This window comes from Dissoconium aciculare (genome assembly GCF_010015565.1).
Source record: "Dissoconium aciculare CBS 342.82 unplaced genomic scaffold K489scaffold_1, whole genome shotgun sequence".
Lineage (NCBI taxonomy): Eukaryota > Fungi > Ascomycota > Dothideomycetes > Mycosphaerellales > Dissoconiaceae > Dissoconium > Dissoconium aciculare.
In genome coordinates, this window is record NW_022984951.1 from 2,861,619 (window position 1) to 2,877,053 (window position 15,435).

Sequence of the window (15,435 nt, forward strand, 5' to 3'; positions counted from 1 at the left end):
ACGATGACACACTCGGCTGCGTCGGAGAATTTTGGGAGCGTCGCACTCATTACCCCCCAGGCACGAGACCGGCACCTCATCGCATGGGAGGCAGATGCAGGTGACGGAAACAAATCCAAGCAGAAGACCATTCCACGAAATATTTCGAGATCCACAAGATTTCTCTCTTTTTCTTGTGCCTCTCCCCCCGGTCGAGAAAATGTCTCCAGCCTTCGACCGCAGGAAAGAGGCCATCCTAGCCCAGCTGGCGATCCCCGAGGGCGAATACACCGATCTCTCGCCCAAGGGGACCGTCGACGCCGGCGTCCGCGACCTCGTGGATGAGATCAACGCGCTCGCGGGCTTCGTCACGACCAGCAGTTGCGCCGGCCGCGTCGCGGTCTTCCTCGAGGGCGCGAAAAAGAAGGCTGCTGCTGCTACTACTACCACTACTACTGCTTCTACTTCTGCTTCTACTTCTGCTACTGCAACAGGAGAGGTAGATCATGACTCTGGTGATGCCATCGCCGGTGTCGGCGGCAAGGGCGGTGGGCGCTGGTTGTTCGTCTCGCACGATCCGGTTGATTTGGGGAAGCTCGGGGACGACGGGGAGCTGCTATCGGCGCTCGGCGTGCCGGTGCAGGAGGATCAAGGGACGACGGGTCACGGTAGCCTCGATTTAAGGACATGCCAATTGCTACATTTGAAATTCGAACCGCTGGTACGTGGATTACATAGATTCCGCTTCTTCTCCCACGACTCCCGATCTTTTGCAGATTTCCCCCCCCCCCCCAGTTCTCCCATCGTGCATCTCGCTCACGCCGGGATCTAGATCTTGCACATCCTGACCTCCTCCCTCGATGACGCGCAGTGCGCGCTGTCCGCGGGCATGGAGGCCGGCTTCCGAGAGAGCGGCATAGGCAGCGTGACGGGCAGCGATGCGACGCCCCTGGTGGCCGTGCGAAGCGGCGGCCTGGCCTTCGACTGCGTGATCGGATACGCCGCGGACGCGGATGGGATCCGGCTGCTGGTGCCGCCTGCGTACATCCGCATGATGCTGGGGGTCGCCAATCGGCGCTTCGCCGCCAACGGCGAGCGCAGGGAGCGCTTCCGACACGCGTTGCGGAGGGGCCTGGCGGGCGGCGGATCGGACGGCGCTCGACCTGCTGGCTGGGAGCCGGAGGATGTCCGACGGGAGCGCAAGCGGGCGGAGGGGCTTCGCCGTCGAGAGGAGCTCGCGTCTCGTCGGCCACGGCAAGAAATGAGCGACGCGCCGACGGAACAGGACGCAGTGGATTTGGGAGTAGCCCTGAACGACGAGGTCTAAGCTCCGCTTGGCTGCTCGACAGCGACGAGCCGGGCGCGCCAGGTTCTCCGAATGCTAGCGGCGGAGAGGATTTGACTCGACGCGGCCGCGTGAACCGACGACGATTGTCCTGGCTGACTTGGGGCCGCGTTAAACGGAGTATGCATCGTGTCGATCCATGAATTGACATTGTATCTTCTGGGCGGTCTAGCGTGGCGTCTCTGTGTGTGCGCGTGCTTTCGGCCGGGCCAAAGTCACCGTGAATGAAAACACGAGGTCGTCTTTGACGCTCTTTGTCGCCTTTGAAGGACCGGAGTCCGGAGATTCGTCGATCTTCTTGACCTCTGCTTCGCTCTTAGAATCTGCAGAGCCGTTTTCGTCTTTGCCGCTTGCCGCTTTCTTCTCGACTTCATCCAATTTGCTCGCTGAAGTGGTTCCGGTCAGCCAACTCCACCAGCCGCTGCTCTGATCGGATGAAACCTTCTCCTTGTCGCTAGTCTTGGCTTCGTTCGATTTCGAGTTGTGGTCCTCTTCCAGGTCGATGCCCTCGGAGAACTCCCACATCAGCTTCAACTCGCCGCGGACAAGGCTGGCCGTCCATAAGCTCGTCAAGACGCCGGGGACGAGATAGAGCAGGGCAGGCTGTGGGTGATCGGAAACGTTCATGGCGACGAGCGTCGCGATCATGCCCGCCACATATCCGCAAAGCGATGCTCGAAAGTACGTCTTGGGGAATGCGGTCGTGTATCGCGGCGGCAAGGACGCAGGATTGACACCTGCAGTGTAAAGACGCGTGCCCCAGTTCCCGGTGACCGGTACGTAGGCCGCCTTGCTGAGAGGTTGTCCAGCGGACTTGTCATCTTGCCCTTCTTTAGATTGAGCGGATGGAACTTGCTTCTTCAGGTAGAACAGGTACAAATCGAACCTCAAAGCCATGGCGATCATGATCCCCGGGATCACGATGTCGCCTAACCCGAGCATGCTGAAACTCCTCGCATCATCCGGCCGCGGGAAGACCAGCTTGATCGGGACGTCGAGGTTCTTCGCCACGGTGACCATGAGCGGCGTGAAGAACACCGCCCAGACATCGTAGACGAACAGCGCGGAGAGGATGAGACTGCCCGTGCCGAACGAAGTGGGCGACATCAATTGCAGGGCGCCATACGAGACGGCGAACCCTTGAAGGTTGGTGAGGTACCAAGCCTTCACGACCGTGTTCGCGGAGACGACGACGACGGCGCCCAGGACGGCGCAGAAGACGTTGTGGCGCGTCAGCGTCGCCTTGAAATCGACACTGGGCTTACGCGCATCGCACTTGACGAGATACTTGGTTTTCAAGGCTCCCCGTTGGCGCCAGAGGAAATCCCGCGCGAGCTTCGGGATCGGCACGCGGCCCAACGGACCTGGCAACGGGGACGATCGCGATCCTCGGGACTCCCCCAGCACCTCGGTCTTCCGGTCGAGGGTCGATACTCTCCAGACTTTCCCCTGGTCCACGTAGAAATCGGGCAGGACGAGGTCCCAGGCGATGGTCAGGGCGTCGTTGATGAAGAGGCTCACGCTGTAGACGCCCACGAGGGCGAAGTACCAGCCGAGGATGAAGTTGATCACCACGGCGCCGTATCTCTGGATCAGAAAGTACAGGCCAGCGAGCACCGCGCCGGCCGTGAGGGGGAAGACAATGGCGTCGGAGGGCGTGAGGCCTTCCATCTTCTGAGGTTCCTCGTCTTCGTCATCGTCGTCGTCGTCTTTGTTGTGTTCTTGTCGTGATCGCGGGACGGATTTCGCAGCCGAAGATGGACGTGATAGGGATGCGAGCGATCCGGTGACGATGGGCAACAATGCGGATAGTACCAGATGGATGTACATTGGCAGAAACGGCAGCATGTCTTCCCCGAGGTCGATGAGACGGTCGAGCAGATCGGACAAATCAATGTGCGACCCCATCTTTTCCACCAATGGGACTTATCGGCGATGCTACTTCGGACACGTCGGCTCGCCGTTGAGGTGTTGATGCAGGCGGAAAGGCTGTTCGAGATGCTTTGGGGTTATAAGTGCAGGTGGATAAAGTCATGGTTGTAGCCTCAGGCCTAAACTTGCGTCCCCGTACGATGCGCAAACACTGTGGGACCACGATGGTGTGGATATATCGTGAGTGAATCGTCGTGCGCGACTATGCTTTCTCCCGTCTACATCAACGACATTTGAACATGCGCAGATTCTTCCGAGAGGTCTACTGGTTTGCAGAAAGTCGTTATTGCTCAAATAGCTTTTCCCCATACGCAATCATGATCAAACTATCTGGTTACATGGACATCGACGAGCGAGCGAGCGAGACCGGACGGATACATTGCTGCAAGAATGAAGCCATACTCCGCCATGACCTTGGACGATGGAACAATCACGCGGCGCCCAGGTTTACTCGTCGCCCTTGACGTTGACGCCCTTGCCACCCTCGGGGTACTCGTCAACCTTCTTCTCGAATCTCGCTTCGATGGACTTGAGGACCTGCTCGTCGCGCTCGGAGCTGACGAAGCTGATAGCAACACCCTTGGTACCGAAACGACCAGCGCGACCGACACGATGGAGGTAAGTGTCGGCGGCCTGGGCGACGGAGTCCTTGTCCGAAGCGCCAGGGTTGGCGGGAGAGTCGGGCATATCGTAGTTGATGGCGAGGTTGATGCGCTCGATGTCGATACCACGGCCGAAGACATCGGTGCTGACACAGATTCGCTTGTCGTAGTTCTTGAAGGCGGTGTAGCGTTTGATACTGTGATAATAGTCAGAATTGCGGCTCGAGAGATTTTATGTTGGACTGTTGCTACTGACCGCTCCTCCTGGCTGACACCAGAGTGTACCGCAATGGACGGGAAGTTACACTCGCGCAAAAGTCGGTCGAGCTCGGTGGCACGGACGGTGCTCTTGACGAAGATGATGACTTGGTTGTACATCAGCTCATCAAGCAAGTCGTTGAGACGTCGGTTCTTCTCAGCCTCGGAGAGGCGGACGTAGTATTGTTGAAGACCGTGCAGTGTGAGCTTGGTCTCGTCATCGACGTAAATCTCGAGGGGGTTCTGCATGAACTTCTTGCACACAGGTCGGGTTTGGGCGGAGAGCGTGGCAGAAAACATCATGACTTGCTTTTGGGTGGGAGTCGCACGGAAAATCTCTTGCACATCGCGGCGCATGTCTGTGATTCATCAATAACAATTCGGGAGGTTGAGAAGCCGAAGAGACAACTTACCAACTTGATCGAGCATCTTGTCACATTCGTCGAGAACGAAGCGAGAAACGCTGCCTAGACGAAGCTTCTTGTCGCGAACGAGAGCGTTGAGACGTCCCGGTGTCGCCACGATGATGTGCGGGTGCGTCTCCTTGTCACGGAGAAGCTTCTCGTTGTCTTTGATATCGGTACCACCGTAGAAGACGGCGGTCTTGACCTCAGGCATGTACTTGCTGAAGCGCTGGTATTCGTTGCGAATCTGGAAAGCCAACTCGCGGGTATGGCACATGACAAGGACGCTGACTTCTCCGTTGACGGGCTCAATTTGTTGCAAAGTCGAGAGCACAAACACGGCGGTCTTTCCCAATCCAGATTTGGCTTGGCAGAGGACATCTGTTCCCAAGATGGCTTGCGGAATGCATACTTGCTGGACTGTTCAGAGCGAATTAGCAGAGTTCGCCGAGATGACTGTCAGAAGGCGAATGCGTTCGACGAGTGGAGCGTCCATGTATTGTATCCATCCTGTGGCATGGAGATTCAACCTCCTGAGCCGACCGCGTCTCACAACAGTTCCATCTCTTCCTGATGGCCGGTCATGAACACATCTCATGGCATCGGCCTGTGGTAATGCCTGCAGATGTACGCCGTGCGCCAATTCCAAGCATGGAAACATGCCACTTGAGCAGGTCACGCGTTTTCTTGATCAAAGATGAGCGTGAGAACCATCCCATCAAGCAGCACATCACTCAAGAATCTCTCACGACGGACTGGTCCACGTCGGAGGATAGGATCGTCGTTCGGTCCGGGTGTCTTGTTGGACAACCCAGATGTGGTAACACGCGGGACGCTCCAAGCTCGTAGGGTGTAACGCAAGCATGTTCTGGACGGAGATGTATTATGACTAACCCTCTGATGGATGCTCGAAACCGCAGTCCGTGATGGCCTTGAGAAGTTCGGGCTTCAAGAGAAAGTCCCTGAAGCTGGTAGAGTGGATACCGACATAACTGCCTTTGCCTTTGTCGGCACCTGCGCCAGACACAGAAAGATCGCCCTTCTTGGCCGCGCCGTTGGAGCCGGCGGCGGCGCCGTTGCCAGTCGCGGTACCCTCGGTGGGCTGGAGCTCCTCGTCGGAGTAGTCGATGAGATCCTCCTCGGCAGACATTGTGAGTGGATGTAAATGTGGTGGAGAAAGGTCTGAGGCTGAAGCGGAGCGGGTAACGATTCGGAGGGTGGAAAAGTGTACAAATGCGAGAGAAGATCGATCAAGACGCTCGAGCGCGGAGTATTTTGACGAGGATGGTGGTTGTTCGGAGTCGGGTTCGGCGAACTGAACACGTCGTGGCGGACGGGAGAAGATCGGTGAAGGTGACGGGCGTTCGAGGTGGGTACAGAAGAATGTTGAGCGCGCGACACCCTTGAAGCTCAGTGTCAGCTCAGAGAAGGCGGCGAGGCGTGAAAAGAAGAGGGCACGCTCTGACCACCTGCACCTGTGGGTTTTGCGGCGAACACGTGATCGTCACCAATGCAACAACAACTCCATGTGTACCGCATTACATAAGTAGGCACTACTATACTGAGGAGGGCACCTGCACACAATCATCACGAACCCTTTCTCGAGTGCACAACCACCACCACCACCACCACCTGGGCATGCGGTGAAAACCCCTTCAACTCAGCAACCGAAGCCGCCAAATTTCAGAGGAAGGAGGAGGCGATGAATGCGACCGCATCCCACCCCGCCCACAGTCCGTCAATGCGACGCCGAATTATCATCACCGTCCATCCGATCGAGAGGAAAGACATTGCTCGGCCTCAGGGTGCAATCGTGCGTTGAGGCAGGTGCCCAGGTGCAGGTGTCGAGGAGTCTTAGGGTTGTCGTCGAGAACAAAGACTACCCTAACTAATAAACCCATCAATATCATAAAGTGTATAGTGGTCCTCTGACATGGCCTGTGTTGGTAATTCACGGTCCACAACAGTCTGACGCTCGTGTTCGATATAGACGTGACATCTCCCTGGTTCTTTGTCGTAAGAGTCCCTTCTCCCAGAAGGCCTTCTTCGCATGCATCCCGCATGACAACCGCGCAGACACAGGTGGTCGTTTCAGTAAGAATAAATGCGGAGGACCGAATCCGAGTTGACAACGAAACATGGATGGCAAAGATCACCCGCGGCCACCTGGTTTTAGTAATAGCAAGGAGACATTCACAGGGACAACATAACCCCTTGACTCCTCATCGGTTGTATGGTTGATTTATGGTGTGCGGTAGTCATTTGGGAAAAGGTCATACAGTATAACATTAATAATAATAATAATAATAATAATAATAATAATAATAATAATAATAATGATAATAATGATAATAACTGGCTGATGATGATGATGTGACGAGATGGAAGGGGCATTGATGAACGATACCAATCGTAGTGGGGGAGGGGGACTCCCAGAGTGCCTGAAGTGCCTGAAGTGCCTGAAGTGCCTAAGTACATGTCCTGTGTGTCAGTGTATGATGTGATGAGGGAGAAAGAGTAGAAACAGTGGTGGGTGGTGGTGGCGGTGGTGGTGGCCCGCCGAGGCTGACATTGGTTTGTTATTACAGTATGACATTTTATTATTCCTACGCGACAGGTACGGTACATACACAACCTCAGCGCCTTCATTGGATCTGTCTCCCTGCTTACGTGATTTTTGAAATAATTCCAGGTGATATTAAATCATCACCGCTTGTATGTACTGTACAATACATCGTCTGGTTTCGTAGAGTGATGAGCGTATCCGGTTTGCTGCACGCCAACCGGGGAATCTGTCCGTCATTAGCTCACCTACCTGCTACCTACTGTACATAGCGAGGGACAGCACTTTTACTATGGAAATCATAATTTCAGGATCCCGGATCCTCGCCTGACGCCTGCACGTACGTACGTCATACCATTCATTCAGCGACCTGTTGGGCACGACATCTTTCGAAATCTCCTCGCTGTCGCGTACGGGCCACGACGACGATGGAAATCAAAGATCTGAGCCAAGCGCAGTGCATCTTGCTGGCGGTACACCTCGCATCCGAGTCCAACGTCGCGGCGTTACATTCCTTCACGCCCACTCGGCCTGAGGTCTTCGATCCCGAACTTGTCCTGCGCATTCTCTTGACCTACCTCCCAGAGTCCATCGAGCCCGCCAAATATACGAAATATGTGCAAGAGGTCGTCTCCCGTCTCTATCTCGACGTCGATCGCGAAGATGTCGCCGTCGACACCACCCCGGTCGCGGACGTCACCGATGAGCAGGCGCAAAGGCGTGTGAAGAAGCTCCATCTGCTCCAGATCCGCCCCCCCGGTTTCCCACCAGGTGCGCCCGATGACCTCCTGACAAGGTTCATCTGTCATCGGGCAGCCAGGATCGACTCGGAGACGGGAATGCTCAGTTTACTCCCCACACTCATCGAGCCATATCTGAACCGCAACGACTACATCCGCACCTGGTACATTTCCGTCGTTTTCCCGCTGATCCGACACCATCTCGAATATTATCCCGACCACGAGGCTCTCGATGTCTCCGTCGGCGCGCTGGAATCGATCGAGGGAAGCGAAGGTATCGACCTCTTGTTGAAGAAGGCGACCCAAACCTATTCGGACACGGCACAGAGCAACGTCGCTCGTGACATACGAGGGTTGGTGGGGCCGTGGATGTATGGCCACACGGAGCGGAAAAGGCGTAAGCTAGGCCATAACTACAAACCCGAAGAGAGGAAGTCGTCGCTAAACAGTCTTGACGAAGGCGTTCGCAAGATCGCTTTGACGGGCGTCAGTGAGGAGGACAAGACCGGCCACGACTGGGAATACATATATCGTTGGATGGTCCAGCACGCCATCGACAACATCAAGCTGGTCGCGTCTGCTATTGACAACTGGGACGGACCTGGGGATGTGGACCTGGGTGGTTTCGAGCGTGGTAGCGTGCAATACCTCGACGAGGAAATTCAGATCAAGCTGGAGCTTCAATACGCACAAGCTGCTTTCGCGGCCTGCTATGCCGCCAAAACAGACTCTGAAGAGACCGTGCGCCGTGCTCACGAGATTCTCGCCCGCTTGGCCATCCTGCTGGATTTCGTACCGCCGCCTGATCTCGCGACCAGCGTGGAATCTCTGCCTCTTGTGGAACGACACATAGCACGACATAAGGAGGATGGCGAAATCCCATCATTATCACCCGGGAATTTGCTTGCGCCGGATCATCCTCTCACGACTCCCAAAATCGACACTTACATGCTACTCCAGATGATGGTCTACAGTGCATACCAACTCTGTAACCTCGGAATGCCCTCCTCGTTAGCAAAGGTGGCTAAGCTAGCTTTCACTGGCACGGCTGAGGAGCAAATGGAGATGTTGCGATCGATACTGCGGAAAGTCAAGCATTCTACAGATGGCCAGGAGGACACGCGGGTAGCTGCCGATCGGGCGAAATTGCTATGGCTTTGGAATTGGGGCATCAAACTGGACGATGACCTCTCAGACCAGGGCCTTGGTATTCTCGGAAGGATACCGAGGGAGAAATTTGAGCAGGAGATGTTGAAGACGTTCGTGGAAACAAACAGTAAGTGCACTGAACCGGCGCCACTTTTCCCTAGATTGCCATATACCACACATTGGTTGAAGAATCCGTATCCCAGCGTATCGGTAGGAATCAGCTTTGGCTGATGTGCTGCCAGCAGATAACCTGGATCCTGCGCAAAACGTCGACGGGCTTGCAGGAGTTGAGGAAGAAGAACTCAAATTTCCCTTCACCGTCTCCACAGAAGAGGCAGAAGCTGTTGCAAATGGAGGCGTTACTAATAATGCTTGATTTGCAGACTCGGCTTTGGCGATAAAGGTTTACATCACGGACGATCCACAGCCCCTACCATTGGCAACTGTTGAGAGAATCATCTTCGATCAGGCCATGAAGGCATACGACGGAGCAAGCAACGGCAACAAGAACAGGGGTGGCGTGAAAAGAGCAAACGACATGTGAGTGACGACTGTGGTAGATCTCGATGATGTGGTTACTGACAGAATCAGCATCTCCACATGGCGGCCATACTTTCCAGACAGCACTTCATTCCGAGAGGTTACGGCACTGATCGCTGCAACACACGCGTTATCATTCTATTCCCTCACGCTACAACATGGCGTGCCGTTTCAACCTGTCAGCATCCGTGTCAGCCATGACCCGGTATCGCTCATTTCAAGAGTCCTCGAACAGAACCCACGCAGTTATGCCAAGCTAGATGACCTCGTCAGCATCGCGCAAAACCTCGTCTCCAGCGGGGTCGCGAAGCACGACGACGACGAGGAGGAAGACGCGACCAGCAGTCACGATGTCGCTGTGAAGCGGAAGGAAGCCGGCCGACGGGTGACCTTCATGGCCATCGAAGCCGCATTACGAGAGGACGATTTCGAGACGGCATACTCGTACATTGTAAGCCGGCTCTCGCCGTCGGGCGCCATTTCGCCCAACACATCCCAGAATGGACAGAACGGCAAACATCTCGGCCACGTGAAACGCAGCAGCCAAGCTCGGAACAACATCGAAGACGACATCTCATGGCGCGCCGCTTTCCTCGCGGGCCGGTACAGGCCCTCGTCCGCCACCGCGCCCTCGGTGCGCCGCCTCGAGCAGCGCACCGAACTGCTCTCCCTGGCCCTCCTCCTGGCCCCGACCTCCGCCCTCACCGAGATCCTCGCCGCCTGGCGACGCTGCGAGGAGGAAATGACCGCCCAGCAGGCCTCCCAGCAAGCCTCCGAGGACGCGTTCGACGACCAAGCCGACCGACGCCTCCCCAGCGCTTTCCCGGGGGACTTCACCGTCGCCGGCGGCGACCAGCCCGCGCTCCTCCTCAACCAGAAGCGCCGCGAGATGGGCCGCCTCGGCCACGCCGCGGACGACGCCCCGCTCAGCATGTTCGACCTCACGCGCAACGCCGCCCGCGCGCTCAGCAGCAACGCCTTCCCCCTGGCCGGCTCGTCCGGGAGGGCCTCCCTGGACCACAGCCGCGAGTCGCTCGGGTCAGATGTCCCGTCCAGCCTCTCGGCCGCGAACCAGGATCGTCTGCGGAAGAGGGATCTCGTCGCGAATGCGGTCAGCGGCGGCCTGGCGAGTGGGTTGGGTTGGGTCCTGGGGGCGACGCCGGTGAATCAGCAGCAGCAGCAGCAATAGCAATAGCGGTAGCGGTAGCGTTGCAATTTATCCCATCCATCCATCCATTCATTCATATAGACCAAATACATCACGACCTGAGAGCTCATATATACACACATCTATCATTATTAGTGCATTCTCAATAGACCAAAAGCCACAGTGATATAAAGAGACCGTCGTATTCCTCCATGTTACCCCTAACGAAAACTTAGCACACACATAACCACCTCCTCCCCCGTCCCTATCCCTGTCCCGGCACCACCCCCCAAGCCCCAAGAGGATCCTCCCTCCCCGTGGCCCCCGCCCGCCCAGCCGCCTGCGTCAACGCCCTCACCCGCTTGACCAGCAGGCCGACCGCCACGGGCCCGAGGACGGTACAGATCAGGATCGCCCAGGTCACGACCAGGAAAAGATCCGAGGACGCCGACGACGGCTGCTTTCCTCCACCGCCGCCGTCGCCGTCGCCGTCGCCGTCGAAAATCCCGTTGCTCGCCGCGAGCGAACTCACCAGGAACCCGATCTCGCCCCGCGCGATCATCGCGCTGCCGAGGATGCCGGCGGGGTAGAGGGAGAGCGGCTTCGGGGTCCGGAGAGGCTTCTTCTGGGGCGGCATGGCTGGGTTTTGGGGAGCGGCGGGTTCGCGCGGTGGCGCTGCGGTCGGGGTGATGGTGGGAGTCGTTCGCTCCGAGGATGCTGTTGCTGTTGCTGTTGCTGTCGTCGCGGCGGCGGTGGTGGTGGTGGTATCCCCAGTCCGGTGAGGAGGTCGTGCCAACGGAAAGAAGTGACGTCTCAGCCGCAGCGGCGATGGGAATCGCCAGCTTCGAGGGAATCCCGGGAGTGACGCGCGCGGAACCCCGTCGAAGCGCACGAGACACAGCCCGCAGAGGAATTTCCCCAGTGCCATCAGCGTGGCGTACACCAGGCCCCGCCAGATCACCTTCCCGACGAACATCTGCGTGATGGGGATGGAGAAGCCGATCGAGGCGAAAAAGAACGGCTTCAGGATGAGGGTGGTCACGGTGCTGTAGTAGTGGTCGTAGATTTCGGTGCCGGTGGATTTTGGCTTGGTTGGGGTATTTGTAGGAGTGGTGGAGGAGGAGAGGTTTGATGATTGTTCGGGATGCCTCTTATTCGACGTGTGCTGTTCGGTTTGACCAGAGCCTGTGGGCTGAGTGTTGTCTTGAACGTTTGCAGCCGGTTCACTTGCCAGATCAATTTGTGGACTCTCGACTCCAGACTTTGGCTTTATTCGTTCTTGTGAGGAACTTCTTGCCGATCGGGCCTCGGAGGTCGCCTTCTTGTCGCCTAGTTCGTCGAACCAGGTCACGACGACACCGGCTAAATACGCCGCGAACAGATTCGATGTGCCGGCGTAAGATGATGCCGCGACCATGCCAATCAGCACAGACGTGTGGAGCAGAAACAAACCATGCTCGGATCGTATAAAGTTCATCATAGATGTCGTCGAGCCTGCACTGGAATTCTGAATGAAGTGGTGCGCCACCGGCCTCACAATAAAAGTGCATGCGAGAGGTGTCAAAACAGCAAAAGCGAGAGAGACGCCGATTGGTCGTACGACCGTGACAGCATTGAAAGAGGACCCGCCGCCGCCGCCGAGGTTCGAGATGACTTGTACCATTATGAGGCCGATGACATCGTCAATCATGGCCGCACTGGTCAAGATCACGCCGAGCCGGCTCTCGGTCAATCCGCTGGTCGTGAGGATGGTGAAGGTTGTGCCCAATGAAGTCGAGCAAAGTGCAGCTCCAGCCGCGAATGCTTGCAGTGGGGTGACATCGAGGAGGAGACGAAGTGTGAAGGAGAGGCCGATTGGAGCACCGACGCCAATGGCTGCGACCAGACTTGAGAGGGAGAGATTCGCTCGGAGGACTCTGAGATTTGTGGAAAGACCACCTTTGCATGGATGTCAGTACGACGGACACGCAGGCTTGCTTGGTGGACATGCACTCACCTTCATATACGATGAGAATCAAACCCAGGTAGCCTAACTTCATGACCGTGTCTTGCACTTCAGCTCCAAGCCAATTTGTACCTGGAAGCCCCCAGCCGATGCCGATGAAAATTTGGCCGATGAGACCGCAGAAGATGATGTTGTCCAGTACATAATTGACGAGATTCAGCAGGAGAAGAAACGATGTCAAGATTAAGATTGTTTCGATTGGAGGCTCATGGTAGGAGAGAGCTACGTCCATCGAAGATGGCATATCCAGTATTCTTGTCAATGACTTGTGAGATGCTGCAGTGTTGGACTCGGTGGCATCGCGATAGAAGTCTCAAGACAACGGTGCTAGGTCGATGGAAACATCTTGACCGGTGGTATACTGATATGCAGTTATATTTGCCAATGCTGACTTTAGTGACGGATGAGAGACCGTCTTGGCTGTCAGTCCGATATAGAAGGCGATTTCCAGGGTTGCTGGACAGTACTGTATATATTATATGTATGTACATATGACCTCGCGCCCTACGAAGACTGACGTTGTCGTATATATAATGCGGAGACGAACACCAGCTTGCTTGTGATGTTCATTTACAGTACAGCTCATAGATAACGACACCGATGACTCACGATGAGTACTCAATCATAGCACAATTCGGAACCGCCTTCACTGCAAGATAAATACCGGTTTCCAGCTTCTAAGATTAACACTGGCCACGACTTCGCACGCACATATACACACACACATCCACACAATGGCGCCTCCTCGACCTTTTACCGTCGAACAGGTATGATAGAAGCATCGATCAAGACAATCAGATATGACCATACCAACACTGAGCACATTTGCATAGTGGATGGACAAATACGAATTAACCGCAAAATACAACCTCGCGGAGACGTGTTGCGCGAGCATTTCCATCGACGAGCTGCTGGCGCTCTCGGAGAAAAAGGATGCCAAGATCAGCGACATCCTCTGCAGCTCGACGGTGCAAAACTACGGCGAGATCCGCGGGAACACGCAACTCCGCGAGAACCTCTCCCGGCTGTACTCGGCCAAGGTCGCCGGCGCGGCGTTGTCCGTCGATCAGATCCTCATCACGCCCGGGGCCATCGCGGCGAATCACCTCGTGCTGTATTCGCTGGTCCACCCGGGCGACCATGTGATCTGCCATTACCCGACGTATCAGCAGTTGTACACGATTCCGGAGTCCCTGGGCGCGGAGGTGAGTCTGTGGAAGTGCCGGGCAGAGGAAGGGTGGTTGCCGAAGTTGGAGGAACTGGAAGGCCTGGTGCGGGAGAACACGAAGTTGATCATCATCAAGTGAGTGAGCGAGCGGGTTGCTGCAAAGCAAATCGCACCTTTGACGATGCCCCCGCCGGATATGGCGGGAATTCGGGACATGCATTCTCACCGAGACGATAGCAACCCCCAAAACCCGACGGGAGCCATCCTGCCCAAATCCCACCTCGACGCGATCGTCCGGCTCGCGCGAGCGCGCAACATCACGATCCTCTCCGACGAGGTCTACCGGCCCCTCTTCCACGGCGTGGGCCCGATGGACCCGGATTTCCCGCCCTCCATGCTCTCCGTCGGCGGGGACGACGCCAACGTCATTGTGACCGGGAGTCTCTCCAAGGCCTACTCGCTCGCAGGGCTGCGGGTCGGCTGGATCGCTAGCCGCAGCGCGGAGCTGATCGAGAGATGCGCGTCGACGAGGGACTACACGACGATCTCCGTGTCGCTGCTCGACCAGGCCGTCGCGACGTTCGCGCTGGGCCCGGACACGATCCACGCTCTGCTGGGGCGGAATGTGGCGCTGGCGAGGGCAAATCTGGAGATGCTGGAGCGCTGGGTGATGAAGCATGATGAGTTTTGCGAGTGGGTGAAGCCCGTGGCGGGGACGACGGCGTTTGTGAGGTTCTTCAGGGGAGAGGGAGAGAGCAGGAAGGCGGTGGATGCGAGGGTTTTTTGTGAGAGGCTGCAGGAGAGGACGGGCGTGATGCTCTTGCCCGGGGATGTCGGGTTCGGCGAGGAGTTTCGGGGTTACGTGCGGTTCGGATATGTGAATCGCACTGAGATCATCAGAGAGGGGTTGGAGGAGCTCCGGAAGTTCATGAGGGAGGAATTTAATGATATTCCGCTGTGCGAGTGAAAGGGATGTAGATTTCTTTTTTCGGAAGGGCGTGAAAAGCCTTTGGTTGGAGGGAGGGTTGATCTATTTTCCGATTTACTTATGATGATTCGTGACATTTCACGAACGCACGAGAAAACATCGACGTCTTCTCCTATTTGATGAGCTAGATATTCAGTGATCTGTGAAAGAAATTCATACATTCTCTTTCATCATCAGTGGGTATACTACTCCGCATGCATTCCAGATCCGTGGCCATATATTTAGCGACTAGTGCGGTTGAATCGTCGGAGATAGAGTCTCACCAATAGCCAACAACACCCTCGGGGCTTCGTGGTGACTCGCCAAATCGGGCAGATCATCACTCCCATTTCACTGGACTCGCTGAAAGGGTGAAATAGCTGTCAGCGAGGCTTGGTGGGTAGCGCGTTTGCCCTCCTGGTTGGGGAAGCAGCAAGCATCATTGGCCTACGCCTTGCAACGGCTTGAAGCTGAAGTAATCGCTGCGGGGCAATGCTGCGAGGTTGTAGGAAACCCAGCTGTGTATTCGATGATTGGTTCGCTCATCTCATCAGAGCGGATTATGACATAGCGATCGTGACGAAACAAAAGCATGTGTATGTTGTGGGAAGGAGGCTGCTGAGACATGCAGTGTGC

The 15,435-nt window shown here is 56.2% G+C and overlaps 6 protein-coding genes across 6 annotated transcripts; 3 read left to right on the plus strand and 3 right to left on the minus strand.

Annotated features, from left to right (window-relative positions):
• Positions 1-199: 199 nt before the first annotated feature.
• On the plus strand, positions 200-1,306 carry K489DRAFT_406554 (uncharacterized protein; the record flags this gene model as incomplete). The annotated part of the gene is made up of 2 exons (XM_033607271.1): positions 200-700; positions 812-1,306. 2 exons carry the CDS (start codon positions 200-202, stop codon positions 1,304-1,306), a joined length of 996 nt encoding a protein of 331 aa, XP_033464967.1.
• A 186-nt stretch (positions 1,307-1,492) lies between these two features.
• K489DRAFT_310948 (uncharacterized protein) lies at positions 1,493-3,172 on the minus strand (the record flags this gene model as incomplete). Its single annotated transcript, XM_033600744.1, has 2 exons — positions 1,493-2,011; positions 2,177-3,172. 2 exons carry the CDS (start codon positions 3,170-3,172, stop codon positions 1,493-1,495), a joined length of 1,515 nt encoding a protein of 504 aa, XP_033464968.1.
• Positions 3,173-3,703: 531 nt separating this feature from the next.
• K489DRAFT_310840 (P-loop containing nucleoside triphosphate hydrolase protein) lies at positions 3,704-5,670 on the minus strand (the record flags this gene model as incomplete). The annotated part of the gene is made up of 4 exons (XM_033600734.1): positions 3,704-4,055; positions 4,115-4,475; positions 4,530-4,940; positions 5,415-5,670. 4 exons carry the CDS (start codon positions 5,668-5,670, stop codon positions 3,704-3,706), a joined length of 1,380 nt encoding a protein of 459 aa, XP_033464969.1.
• Positions 5,671-7,277: 1,607 nt separating this feature from the next.
• K489DRAFT_376091 (secretory pathway Sec39) lies at positions 7,278-10,953 on the plus strand. Its single transcript, XM_033603833.1, has 3 exons — positions 7,278-9,099; positions 9,356-9,512; positions 9,564-10,953. The coding sequence occupies exons 1-3, from the start codon at positions 7,512-7,514 to the stop codon at positions 10,699-10,701; spliced, it is 2,883 nt and encodes a 960-aa protein (XP_033464970.1). The 5' UTR covers positions 7,278-7,511; the 3' UTR covers positions 10,702-10,953.
• K489DRAFT_398120 (uncharacterized protein) lies at positions 10,706-13,112 on the minus strand. The gene is made up of 2 exons (XM_033606926.1): positions 12,656-13,112; positions 10,706-12,597 (listed from the first exon to the last, which is right to left on the minus strand). The coding sequence occupies exons 1-2, from the start codon at positions 12,906-12,908 to the stop codon at positions 10,925-10,927; spliced, it is 1,926 nt and encodes a 641-aa protein (XP_033464971.1). The 5' UTR covers positions 12,909-13,112; the 3' UTR covers positions 10,706-10,924.
• A 130-nt stretch (positions 13,113-13,242) lies between these two features.
• K489DRAFT_376093 (PLP-dependent transferase) lies at positions 13,243-14,990 on the plus strand. Its single transcript, XM_033603834.1, has 3 exons — positions 13,243-13,431; positions 13,498-13,967; positions 14,070-14,990. Exons 1-3 carry the CDS (start codon positions 13,399-13,401, stop codon positions 14,797-14,799), a joined length of 1,233 nt encoding a protein of 410 aa, XP_033464972.1. The 5' UTR covers positions 13,243-13,398; the 3' UTR covers positions 14,800-14,990.
• The last annotated feature ends 445 nt before the right edge of the window (positions 14,991-15,435 follow it).

Coding starts and splice junctions, on each gene's coding strand:
- K489DRAFT_376091 (XM_033603833.1), top strand. CDS start 7,512: ATGGAAATCAAAGATCTGAGCCAAGCGCAGTGCATCTTGCTGGCGGTA. Junction 9,100..9,355: donor GACGTTCGTGGAAACAAACA/GTAAGTGCACTG, acceptor CTTGATTTGCAG/ACTCGGCTTTGGCGATAAAG. Junction 9,513..9,563: donor GTGAAAAGAGCAAACGACAT/GTGAGTGACGAC, acceptor TGACAGAATCAG/CATCTCCACATGGCGGCCAT.
- K489DRAFT_398120 (XM_033606926.1), bottom strand. CDS start 12,908: ATGCCATCTTCGATGGACGTAGCTCTCTCCTACCATGAGCCTCCAATC. Junction 12,598..12,655: donor GATTCTCATCGTATATGAAG/GTGAGTGCATGT, acceptor ATCCATGCAAAG/GTGGTCTTTCCACAAATCTC.
- K489DRAFT_376093 (XM_033603834.1), top strand. CDS start 13,399: ATGGCGCCTCCTCGACCTTTTACCGTCGAACAG. Junction 13,432..13,497: donor GACCTTTTACCGTCGAACAG/GTATGATAGAAG, acceptor ACATTTGCATAG/TGGATGGACAAATACGAATT. Junction 13,968..14,069: donor ACGAAGTTGATCATCATCAA/GTGAGTGAGCGA, acceptor CCGAGACGATAG/CAACCCCCAAAACCCGACGG.